The following is a 12,657-nucleotide window of genomic DNA, read 5'->3' as shown; positions in this document are numbered from 1 at the left end:
AGTAAGACAGAAGTGCATAACAATATTTTTCTGGCTCAATTGGGCATCAGTCCAAAAATTGTGGCCAATTACAATGAGTTCAGAGAGACAAAACAAGTATACCTGCAGAGGCATACTAAAAAATGTGAATGTGCTGGGCATGGAAAAAGCCTCTTCTCTTTGAGCACAGAGTTTCAGGCACTGAAATGAGTGAGATTAATTATTTTTTTAAAAAACCAGGCTCTAAGAATGGTATTTAGCTATCAAAACCACTTTCAAAGTACAAGGTAAAGAGGAAAAGGACAAACGCTGGATCCACATCCACAAGGGGGGGGGGGGTCAGTTGGAAAGGTCTCCTAGTTATACATGAGTTTTTGTTCACTTACCCTCAGGAAAGCCTCCACCACCACCATGGAACTCCTCAAATCTATACCTGCTATTTAGCAGTGTAAGTCCAAGGCATGTAAGGGTGGCAGAAAGAAGGGGTTAGGATATTGGTGCACATGAGTGCTGCCAATTCCACCCCCATTCTTCCTCCTTCCCTTCCCTCCACTCCTCCTGGGAACACCCTTCTCACCCCATTATACCCCTGGCACCATCAGGCCTACCTTCCCTAGTATGGCAGCGGACCTCCTGTGCTGCTGATTTGCCATTTTACAACAGCAGAACTAGTGTAAAGCTGATATGGGAAAGGAAGTTACAAAGTTATATGAAGGAAGGGAACAAAATTCTAGAGTCCTCTACACCAGAGTTTCTCAAAGTGAGTTCCTAAGAACCCTGGGATTTCCTAAGACCCCTTCAGGGGCTATATAAGCACACTATAAGTGGCAACCATCTGCCCCCAGCCCAGTTTGCTTGTCCATCATTCCCGTCTCCCATGTTTGTGGCTCTCCCTCCCTTCTCATTCCCCTCCTGTTCCAGTTCATTGTCAGTATTTGGTATTGGGCTCAGAGCTATGCTCCCCAAGGCTCCATGCATGTGCTGGCAGGATTCTCCAAGACTCCTATCAGGAGTGTAAAGGGTTCCAGAGTACAAACAGTTTGAAAACAGCTGCTCTACACTATACTGTTCTCATACAAAGGATTATAAAAGAGGGGGAAATTATTTAAAATACTGAAAAATGCAAATATTTAAGGATATTTACACTTGTTGGACTTCTCCATCAATTGCACATACTTTTCTTTCAGCAAGTTGCACAAATGTCTTGTTGCATTGTTCCTAGGAAAAAATGGTTACATCCAATATAACATCCCTACTATCATGAGGGTTCATTACACTTTACAGATAAAAGAAATTAAAATTTGAATTTGGACAGGGCTTCAACAAGAGAGAAAAAGGCTGGGAGCCACCCCACTCACCATATCCAAATACAAATCCTACCCCTTGTTTTCTTTTAGGGCAAAGACTTTAGGAGTTTCAAACATGGAGCACCCATGTTGTGCTTACCTGGGCCCTAACTAGGCAGCTTTGCAATCAATAGTTACCAATTAGTAATGAACTATACAGCTCTTGAAAGAATAACAGCCCAATCCTTTCTAACCTCCATCAATGCAGCTGTGCCATTGGAGTGCACTGCATCCTGAGTGGGTGCAGTCCCAGAGGTCTCCTCTGGGTAAGGGAAATTTTTTCCTTGCTTATGAGTAAGCCTATGCTGCCCTGATGGCTCTACCTGGACCTACTTGGATCAAGGCCAGGAAAAGGGGCTAATATATCAGCAATGATGTCTCCTGCTCCTTCCCCTGGTCTCCACCTCTTTATTCCCACTACCCACCCCATTCCACCCACTGCCCACTCCCTGAACTGACTAGCACCAGAACCACTTGGGAAGCCAGAGATGCATGATGGCAGCCTAGTTGCACAGAATGGCACTATGCAAGTGCTGTAAAGCACACTGCACCACCATAACATGAATTCTGGCAGCACAGCAGGCCCAAAGGATTGGGTCCTAGGTTGAGGCTTTTGATTGCCTCAAGATACTATATAAGCTGAAAAAGACATAAACCAGTATTTCTAAAACTGTGGGTTGGGACCTACTAGGTGTGTTGTGAGCCATTTCCGGTGGGTCACATAGCACCTAACTCAGCTGCCACTGAAAATACAGAGCTGAAAATACAGAGCTGCTGGGCAGGTGGGTTGTTGGTGGGAGAGAGGCATGATGCTTTGCCCTAAAGAGGTGGGAAGATGGGATATTGGAAAAGGGGGGAAAGCTGTGTGGTTTTAGAAGGATCCAAGTTTGTGTTCTGCTTTGGCTTTTGAGCTGGAATGTTTGAATTCTGAGCTATGCAGAATAACAGCATGAATATGCTGTGTAATAGGACCTTTGACTGATCAAGACTTAGGTTTGAAGCCTAACTGAATGATGTCGCCTCAAGCCATGTCATCACTTCCAAGTTAATGACATCACTTCGAGTGGGTCCCAACAGATTATCTTTCTAAAAAGTGGGTCCTAGTGCTAAAAAGTTTCAGAACCGCTGACATAACCTATTCTTTTGGCAATACTTACTCTTTTAGAATATCTTTATTTGTATGAATTTCATCTTCCAGTTTCAGGCTAAGTTTTTCATTTTCAAACTATATATTTAAAAAAACAAGATACAAAAGGCATGTTTTGGATTAGATGAACTAATTATTAGACTCAAATAGAAATACATTCTGTTTATGGTAAATGGATTTATTCAGTTTGGCTTTCAAATCTATATATATTTGACTTATAAAATAATTATACATAATCTCTGCTAACTGGTGCAAAGAGTGGAGGTTTTCTTATATTTAGCAAGGGGAGATCAACTGTCCCTGCTCATCACAACATAGCAACTTTTCCAGTGTCTGTTAGGCCCCCTTTTAGGTTGTGAGTCCCACTGGCGAAGCTAGAGGGGGGACGGGGTGCTAAGTTTTGCATGGAGCCTCACTGCAAAGTGCAACGGCCCCTCCCCCTCCCCTTGGGAGCCATTCACCTCTGTTTAACCTCACCACAGTGTGCAAGCGGCTCCTCCCCTCCCCTTTGGAGCCATTTGGATGGGGGCGGAGGTGAATGGCTTCCAAAGGAAGGGGCCTGCTGCACTCCATGGTGATGTTCCCTGCGAAACTTAGTGTCCCGCCCCCCCTAGCTACGCCAGTGGTGAGTCCTTTTGGAACAATGAATCATTTATGTTTCTTTTCCTATGTAAACAGTTTTGTAAGCTTTTTTGCTGAAAAGTGGTACAGCTCCTGCCTCCGTATCCGTGAATTCGGAACCCACGGTTTGAACTAACAATGGGTTCTGAACTCATGGTGGAGGCCAGATCAGAACTCCTGGACATGACTGGAGATGTTCTTCAGTCACATACGGAAGCCTTTTTGAGGTCCGCAGAGGCCATGCACAGCCAGTGCAGACTCAGAAAGGCCTCCAGAAGTGCTAAAAAGGCCAGTTTTTCTGAAAACTTTAGGCCAGCTCCAAAGGCCCTTCTGAGGCCTACAGAGGCCTCTCTGGTGTCAGAATCCTACTCCCAAATCTTGAGGAACTAAATATGCATGTATGATAAGTCCCAATACAAGGCGCAAGAATACAAGTTGCCAAAAACGTGGATCATTCCCTTCAGATAATGCAGAAGGCTGCAGTTGGCCCTCAGTGTCCATGGGAGATTGCGGAAACCAGAAGTACGTTTCCAAGGTCTCCTGGAGGTCTTAGAAACTCAATTCCGGGTTTTGTGAATATCAGAAGAGCATTTCTAATGCCCTTCTGCACATGGCCTCCCCAAGCCTCAGACCAGTTCCTGGACGCAACCAGAAGATTGGAAGATAAGGAGGGCCAACTGTACTGAACTCATGGCTGCTTCTCTTCCTACTATTAGGGAGAAAAAATGCAATCCCTTTCCTGCATATCATGGTCTGTTTATTTTTTCACTTCCACAACATACAGTAGTTCATTTACTGTTAATTAACTGTGGGCACAATCCTAGCCCCTTATGTCAGTGTTTTCCAGCACTGGCACAGCAATGCCAATGGAACATGTGCTGCATTCTGCAGTTGGGTGTCGCTCACGGAGGCCTCCTCAGAGTAATGGAATGTTTGTTCCCTTACCTCAGAGCTGTATTGCCCTATGTCAGCACTGGAAAGCACTGACATAAGGAGTTAGGATTGCGCCCTGTAAATAACAAAATTATAGCTAAGTTGCAATCCAGTTTGCAAAATAAACATGTTTTATTAACATAAACGTAACAATAACATAACAATAAACATGTTTTATTAACATGCTTATGTAGTCATAATCATTGACCTCCTATTCCTCATAATGACCCAGTCACATGCAACAAGTGCAGAAGGGAAAAATATTGAACTGTGAGCTGATCCCTCATCGCAAGGCATTGCACAAGAATCTTGCTCTAAATGTAGGATCTTATTCTTATTTTAAATTATACATTTTAAATGTTGTAAACACTTGCCTGTAATTCTTGAATGGCTTTTCGCAGTGATTCGGTAATCTTTCTGTTTTCTTGCAATATTCTTTCCTTTTCCTTTAGTTCATATTCTACAGTTACTTTCCATCTCTTGATCTTTTCAGCTTCTTTGTAAAGTCTTGAATAAAGCTCATGCATTGTTTCTACATTCTACAAAGGCAAGATTCTCTAATTTAATCTAAAATGCATTTACTGAAAAGTTACATGCGAGACTCCATATCGGCAGATTTAGTATGCTGGATTTCAATTATTTGTGGATTGGGAGGGGTGCACCTATTAACATTAGGGTGCTCCGTGCACCTATTAACACTATTTAAAGTCTTACCTGTAAGTGTTTCTTGCTTTAAACGGAGTGCTATCAGCATTCAAGCTTTAAGCGCGAAGAGAACCGGCTGCCAGCAGCCTGAATAATTGATGAAACTAGACATAAAGCTAAAAAGGAAACCATTAACTTCCACTGCTTGTTTAGCATTAGTTCTATTTTCCTCAGTTGTTCAGGCTGCCAGCAGCCTGCTCTCTTTGCAATATAAGTTAGAATGCTTATAGTACTCTGTTTAAAGCATGGAACGCTTATCAGTAAGACTTTAAAGAACATTAATGGGTATGGGGGAGCACAGGCCGCTATTAATATTCTGATATTAATATCCACAGTTTCCATATTCCGGGGGAGGGGGGTTGTCACTAGAACAGATTCCCTGTGTCTATGGTGGCACACCTGTATTTTAAAGAATAAAGCTTGTTTAATCTAAATGTATGAATTCATCTCAGTGTTTAAAACTTTCCTTTGGGGGTATCAAGAAGAGTATGAAGCATTCAAGCAATATGTGGTAGATACCAATGAGAGGTAGATTAAACCAAGAGCTGTACCAACTTGACAGCCCAAACCTTATTGAGCTGCTTGCACTGTGATACAGCAGTATCGAAACAGCCACAGCAGTATCCAGTGTGGGCAGAGACACAGCTGCAAGTGTCCTCGAAGTAAGGCAACAAATGTTCCCTTACCCTGTGTTGAGCCCCATCAGCCTCTATGGGTTTCTCAGAGCTGCACCAACTAAATCACCGGTGCAGAACTGAGTAGTCCCATGTAGGGCTTTCAAGGCCAGGACAGGGATTAGGAGGTGGTGGTGGCCTTCTCCGCCATCCCCTCCTCCTCCAGGAATTTGTCCACCCTTCGCCGTGCCCTCCCCCCCCTGAAACCCTCCCTCCCTACCCCATTTCACCCCCCCTCCACTTCCCCACCACACAGCATGGGATTTGCCCCAGGCAGTGGGCACCCTCCAGTGCAGTCTTGCTGCTGCAGGCCTGCAGCACTGGCCTTTGTGTAGTTGCAACACGCTTTATGGCATATTTGCAACAGTGTGCATGCCTGTCCCTCTGGCGGGAGCCGGTTTAGGCTTAGGATTGTGTTCTGAGGTAAGTAGGTGCATTAAATAACAATCTGAATTTCAGAAATGGCACTCCATTTCTTTAGTTTTTCTTCCTGCTTTTGATAATGTCCCACAGAAAATTGTGAGATAATGAAAGTAGCATTATTCTGGAACTTTATAAAAAGTAAATTTTAGGAAACCCATCAAATATTATATACCTATACCAAGAAATTATTGTGCTTAACTTGTGCTTATTAATTCTAGGACATACTTCAGTTTAAAGTCTAGACCTGAATGGTAATCACATCCCTTCTATCAGTAGCTTAGATCAGGGATGGCCAGGTTATGCAATCCAAGAAGCCACCGCAGATCCTCACCTATAAGTCCCACAGATAAGTTGAGGGCAGGTTTTGAGCCAACAATCATGGAATTTTCTATGACCCTCAGATAAGTCAGGGGTTAAACATAGGGGGGTGTCTGACTACAGTTTTGTCTGATTTTACCCGAGGCCAGATCCTGAAAAATAACCTACCACTAATTGTTACCTAAGAACTGTAGTCTCTAATTTATTAAAAACATAGCAAAAAATCATAAGATACATTTTTATTCTTTTTTAAATTCTGGTCTTCACCACCTTTTTGTAAACACTATCAGAGTAAGTGTAAACTACATACCAGTAAAACAGTGATTCCCAACCTGATTCACGTACTCCCAGGGACACTCAACAGGACTTTTAGGGGTAATTGAAAAAGAATGAAATAATGGCAGAAAAAGGCTCCAGAATGCCTTGCAAGGCAGGAATGCCTTGCAAGAACCAGCAAGGCAGGAAGGGAGGTAGCTAGTTGGCTGTGAAAGCCCCACCAATAGCTAGTTTTTGGTCATCAACTCATCTATGAACCAGTGATTGAAAACCAGCACAGTAAAAAAGCTGAAACATAATATGGAAAATGATCAATCATCCAGAATTTCTCAGCACATTTCTGGTGCAAAACAGTGCAAAGGCAGAGTCTTCTGTTCCTCAAACAGATAAAAAGAGAAAACACTGTGATGAATACATGAAGTCTGGGTTTTCATAGAGAGGAGATGAGGGCTTGTATTATTACAAACATTTTGCTAATATGAAGGGTACAATTTATTATTGCCAAGGGATATGCAAGTGAAGAAGGTTGGGAACCACTGCAGGAGATCCATGAATCAAATCGACCTTTAAGGTGGACATGAGGAGAACCATGAATCAAAGACACCTTTAAGGTGTCTGGTATGTTAAGCCAGAAGCTCTACATACAACATACAACCCATAACACATAACTGAGAGCGTGCACTTCAATTCACAGCAGAGAGATGAGATATTTGCAACCCTTTTTACTCAGAAGTAGACCCACTGCTTTCCATGGGTGTTATTAAGTAATGATGCACTGAATTGTAGCCTGGAAAAGAGGGTCCCATCCTGGAGTTTCAAAAAACAGATCTGCTTTGCAACCATTTGCAAAGCAGAACCAGGCTGCAGCAGAGGGAAGGAGAATAAAAGCTTAACTTTGGCTGGAATGTCCCTGGAAAGTAACTATAGCAACTAAGGAGGTGCCTGCCTGAGCTGAGCAACAGCAACAGCTCAAGCAACAGCTCAGCTGAGAAACAAACTGTTCAGAGCTAAACGCTCTGCGCTCTGATTGACCTGGAGATAAGGCGAAGTGAGAATTGGAACTTGATTACTTGGCAAAAATTTCACATACTGTATGCATGCAACTTTTGTTTTTAAGCCATTTTTAAAAATTAAAAGCTGCTTCGGGAGGGGGAAATTTAAAGCAGAGGAGGCTTTTAACCCTTTCCAACCCCACAGTTTCTGCACACTATATTGTAACTAATATTGTTCTTGAGGTTCCAAGAATGTTTGATCTTAAATCAGCAGACAAGGTTCAACACACACCTGCATGTAATGTGTAGTTAGTTGGAAGTGGTGAGCTATCTAACAAAGTTGGCATCACCTAACAGTAAGAATTTCACAGTTGCAGTTCACATGTGTTCACGAACTACACAGTATACAAATACGCACACTCAAAATTTAAATTTATACTTATTAATTGAAATCATTTTTAATCGGGCCACTCAGAACCAGACAAAATTGCTCTGAGATATGAATTTGGCCTGCAGATCATATGTTAGGAATCACTGAGAGCCCAATCCTGGACTCGACACCCTGGCTTACTGCCAGAGCACACTGTCGCAAACGTGCCATAATGCACATTTGCGAGGCCTAATGCTGGGCCAGCGCCCATGCTAGACCAGGCTGGCTGGCACTGGGCTAGCGCCAGGCGGGCACCCGGCCTCCACCGCTTGGAGGTCACACAGACCGCTAAGCTGCGGTAAGGTAAGCGGGGGCCGAGGAGTGGCGGGGAGGTGTTCCAGGGAGGAGAGAGGCTGGCAGAGAGAAGGCGGCAAGGAGGCATGACAAGGAGGCAGGGAGAGGGTAGGGGGAGAAGTGCCAGGGGAAGGGAACGGGGAGGGAGGGAGGCAGGACCAGTGGAGCTCTGCTTCACCGGATCCTGCGCGTTTTTGTGGGGCTCTGCACCCGACATGAATGCTTACTTCACCCCTGACATTTTGGTCGGTGATGAATTGAGTAGCTCCATTGCGGGGCTACTTCCCTTACCCAGGGGAAGGGGACAAAAGTCCCCTTCTCTCGAGGTACCGCCCTCGGCTGCCGTTGGCGCACAGGATGTGGTGGTAGCTGTTTCCAGTGCCACCACAGCTGCACGCCATGGGAGTTCAGGATTGGGCTGCCCATCAGATAATGAAATAACCATGTGTAAAATTATCCTGTATGCAACTGTATGCAAATACAGTAATCTGATGGGAATCATGCATCTAATTGCATCTATCTATTCCCTGACCTAAATTCACAATTAGATCAGGGAAACAGGTATTGGCAACTAACAGCAAAGGCAATGAGTCCATTGATCTGCAGTGATTATCCAGTTTGCCACACACATCATTCTGAATTGGGGTTGCAGCCACAGAGGCCTCCTCAAGGTAAGGAAATGTTTGTTCCCTTACCTCAGGGCTGCGTTGCGGCTGCATCAGTGCAGGAAAGTTGGATAGGACTGAGCCCCAGTTTACATGTTCAGATGGTGGATTCCTATATCAATTCCTTGATCCTCATACAGCAAGACTGACACTGCAATCCTATAACTTACCATCTGCTGGTACAGCAGCTGCTGCACCAGCCCTGAGTGTCACAAATGTGCCATAAAACACATTTCCGACTACAGTACAAGCAGCACTGGCAGGAATGCCTGCGCCAGCCCACCAGAGCTTTATGCAATGGAGGATCTGCTGGCGGAAGTGAGTACTCCGTTGAGCTATGCAGGGGCAGGGGGAAGGCAGAGGGGAGGGGATGCAATGGGACAGTAGAGGGCAGAAAGGGATGGAAGAGGGGTGAATCAGGCCAAAAAGGGGACAAGGTCAGCAGAGGGTCAGGCCTAAAAGGGGACAAGGTCAGTATCCTATTCTCTCTCCAGAACCTGGCAGCTTTACACAGGGCTTCTCTGATTTGTGCCCATGATTTTGCTGGCACAGATCCGAGTAGCTGCATTGGGCTGGCTGAAGCATTGCATATCTCCTTACCCTGAGGAGATCTCCAGCCTACTTCCAACCTGTGCTGGATATGGCGTAGCCCACTTGGTTTAGCTGTACCAGTGCATGTTTGGATTTGGCTGTGAGTGTACATCTATACATGTAGGACAACTGCACCAGTCACTGTCACAAACTAACTATAGGAGTCCAGCAAATATCCTTAAGGTTAAAAAACACTCTGCCAGATGCACTAAGCAGGTAGAATTGAAAAATTAGATGTGAAACACATTCATATAATTCTAATAATATATTACTTTTTATTTTATGCTACATAGAATATATGCCTAACTAACCTCTTGATCTATCCCCATCATAGGTATTACTTTCTGTGAAACGGGTTCTGAAAAATATAATATTACACATTTGATTATTTCCAGTATGAATACACATAATGAAAAATACTGTTGTGAAATTAGTAAGAAATTGCACAATGTATAATAAAATACAACTATCAATGAAATAAATACCAGTAGACTATAGAGAGAATATAAAGTAGATATACCAACTTCTGACTTATCAGAAGTATAATAGCAAACCAATTATATATACTGTTTATCAAAGTGAAATTTTAAGACAAGCAGTTCAACTTTAAATACTGTAGAAGTCCTGAATTGTGACTCCAGAAGAACTCACTCCCAGGCTGCAATCCTAAACACATTTTCCTGGGAGTAAGCCCCATGGAACACAATAGAACTTCTGAGTAATCATGCATAGGACGGTGCTATCATCTAGTAGCTGTTTCAGTTATGAGACCAAACATCTCCAATTAAGAGATAAAACATCTCCATGTTTTATTCTTACCTATGGCTTCTATGTGTTTTGGCTTACTTTTCATTCCAAAAGGCAAGTTATAATTGTCTTCCATTTCCTTGTTAAAATCCTGGATAAAATCAAATATTATAAAAACATATTTTAAAATGCATACACATACATACAGCAAACTTAAATTGAAATTTCAAAGCATAATGTTATCTTCAAGTGAAAGTTACCAGGGAAATTTGAGCACATCTGTGAATTTCCCTTCTCTGTGGTCAGTCAAAATTGCTGGAATGCTCCTCCTCTTGATAACCAGGCATGGTCTGGTAACCAAGTGGAGAGAATTCCCTCAGTCCCCAGATCAGTGTGAGGACCTAGAAAGCCTCCCTTGTATAGCAACATTCAAACTTATAGCCAACAGGTAACATCAGATTAAAAATTAAGAGAAAACAATATCTCCAGGATGTAAATGCTTAAGCACAGGGGGCTTGCCCAACCCTGAGAATTGTCACTCCAATCCAGCTAGGGTTGGCAGAATGACCCACACAAAAATGACAGAGAAAGGGAACTCATGGGTAAGCTCAAATTTCTCCATTCTCCTGTGGTCCCTCTGTAGGTCAGTCTGAACTGCTGGGATATAGAAAAGCAGAGCCTCCCTAACGGTGGGAATCACACTATCAAACTCTGTACCACCTTCTGAAGCACCCTGCAGCCAAAGGCTGAATCAGCTAATGCAAAGGCACAGGTATGATCATGCTTTGTGAACACATGCTCTGTCTTCCATGATGACATCTTGCTAACTGCCTCTAGTGACAGACAGGCCCTGGAGGTCACTGAAGTCACCATCCTCCTAAGTCAGTGTGCTGTAATGCCTGAGGGCACCTCCCTACAATGGGATTTATAGGCCTTGCTGATACACAGCCCAGTCCTAACCAGCGCTGATGCAGTGGGGCCAGCATCCAATGCTGGAAGTGAGCAGTATGGAGATCTCCTCAAGGCAGTGGTTATCAAACTGGGGCGTTGTGACGCCCCAGCCTGAAGACCCTGGCCTCTTTCCCCTTAAGGGGCGGGGGCAGGGGGGAGTCAAGGAGGAGGCAGCAACACAATCCCCAGGATTGTGCCACTCAGGAGGGCTGCAGGGACTAGGTTGCACTCACCAGTCCCTGCAGCAGTCTGTCAGGGGTGCGGGGAGCCATGCACGAGCGCTTCCAGGGCTCCTTGATTTATCTATTTAAAAAAAAGCAGTGACATTGCTTTTATTTACCTGAAAGAATCCTCCATCTCCAGTGTTTGTCTGTGGTTTGACTGCAGATACCTGGGTATTATTCAACCTTGGTGGTACAAACAATTTAAATTTAAAAGATTTCTCCTGTTCCATTCTCTCAGCCTAAAACCCAAAATAATGAAAATCTCAAATTATTTTGTCAATGTCATATTCTTGACTAAATACATTCAGTATATTGTTTCCTATCCCTCTTTTCCATGATCTACAGAGCAATGTATATTTTCTAAGACTGCAAGGCAATATATACTTTTTTCCTGTCTAGTCACCATCAGCAATTAACAGTGCAATCCTATGCTGAAATTGTACCAACATCATTGCTATGTCAGTGCAACGGTAGCACAACATCCACCATATCCTAAGCCCATCCAGCACAAAGAAGCGGGGGGAAAACAAACTCCCAGGCAACTCCATGCCAGTGCAAAACTATGGATATCTACTCAGAAGTAACACCCAGTCACTGGGACTTACATACGCACATTTAGGATTGTAGTCTATCATTATGTAAACTGCCTTGAAAGTGTATAAAATTGAACAACTGGATTCACTATGTACAACAGAAATAAATTAATGTACATTCCAGGCAGAGAATGAATTTGCCTCAGTGTCTCTGTCTCAGACCATCAAAATTAAGGACTGAACTTTTAAAGAGGAACCTCAAGGTGCTTTCACAAATAATAATAATGTCTATTAGTCTAAAATGATGTATCACTTGTGAACACTGTTGATGTTCAGGGGAGTATTCATTTTAATCAAATGTACATTCCTGACACCGTACGTATTACATTCCAATTACAGTTGTACGAAATGCACAGAATGATTTAAGATGCACTTGTTTAAGTAGATATTGAGAGTACTGCATGGTGCTTTTCAGTACAAAACAGTGAGTCAATTCCTCTATATATTTTTTTTCCTGTCTAGTCACCATCAGCAATTTACATATTTTTCAGGAATCAGTCAATTCCTCTACATATTTTTTTCCTGTCTAGTCACCATCAGCAATTAACAGTGCAATCCTATGCTGAAGTTGTACCAACTTCATTGCTATGTCAGTCCTGCTTCCCTCCTGCTCCGCTCCCTGCCCTTGTCATATCTGCTCCCTGCCCTCTCCCCACCCTACCCCACCTCCCCTGCCCCAGAACACTTCCTCCCCACCTCCCCCCACACTCCCACCTACCTCTCTGCCACCTGGCGGTCTGCACGACCA

The 12,657-nt window shown here is 43.6% G+C and overlaps 1 protein-coding gene across 1 annotated transcript in view; it reads right to left on the bottom strand.

Annotated features, from left to right (window-relative positions):
- Positions 1–11,546, bottom strand: part of SYCP1 (synaptonemal complex protein 1) — a 70,358-nt gene extending 58,812 nt beyond the window's left edge. The window contains exons 1-6 of the mRNA XM_066624674.1: positions 11,433–11,546; positions 10,214–10,292; positions 9,706–9,752; positions 4,401–4,565; positions 2,483–2,550; positions 1,124–1,197 (exon numbers count right to left, since the gene is read on the bottom strand). Of these exons, the coding sequence (XP_066480771.1) occupies positions 1,124–1,197; positions 2,483–2,550; positions 4,401–4,565; positions 9,706–9,752; positions 10,214–10,292; positions 11,433–11,546 (547 nt within the window). The remainder of the gene's footprint in view (positions 1–1,123; positions 1,198–2,482; positions 2,551–4,400; positions 4,566–9,705; positions 9,753–10,213; positions 10,293–11,432) is intronic.
- Between the last annotated feature and the right edge of the window lie 1,111 nt (positions 11,547–12,657).

Source organism: Tiliqua scincoides, chromosome 4, assembly GCF_035046505.1.
Source record: "Tiliqua scincoides isolate rTilSci1 chromosome 4, rTilSci1.hap2, whole genome shotgun sequence".
NCBI lineage: Eukaryota > Metazoa > Chordata > Lepidosauria > Squamata > Scincidae > Tiliqua > Tiliqua scincoides.
This window is presented reverse-complemented; position numbering and strand designations above follow the sequence as displayed.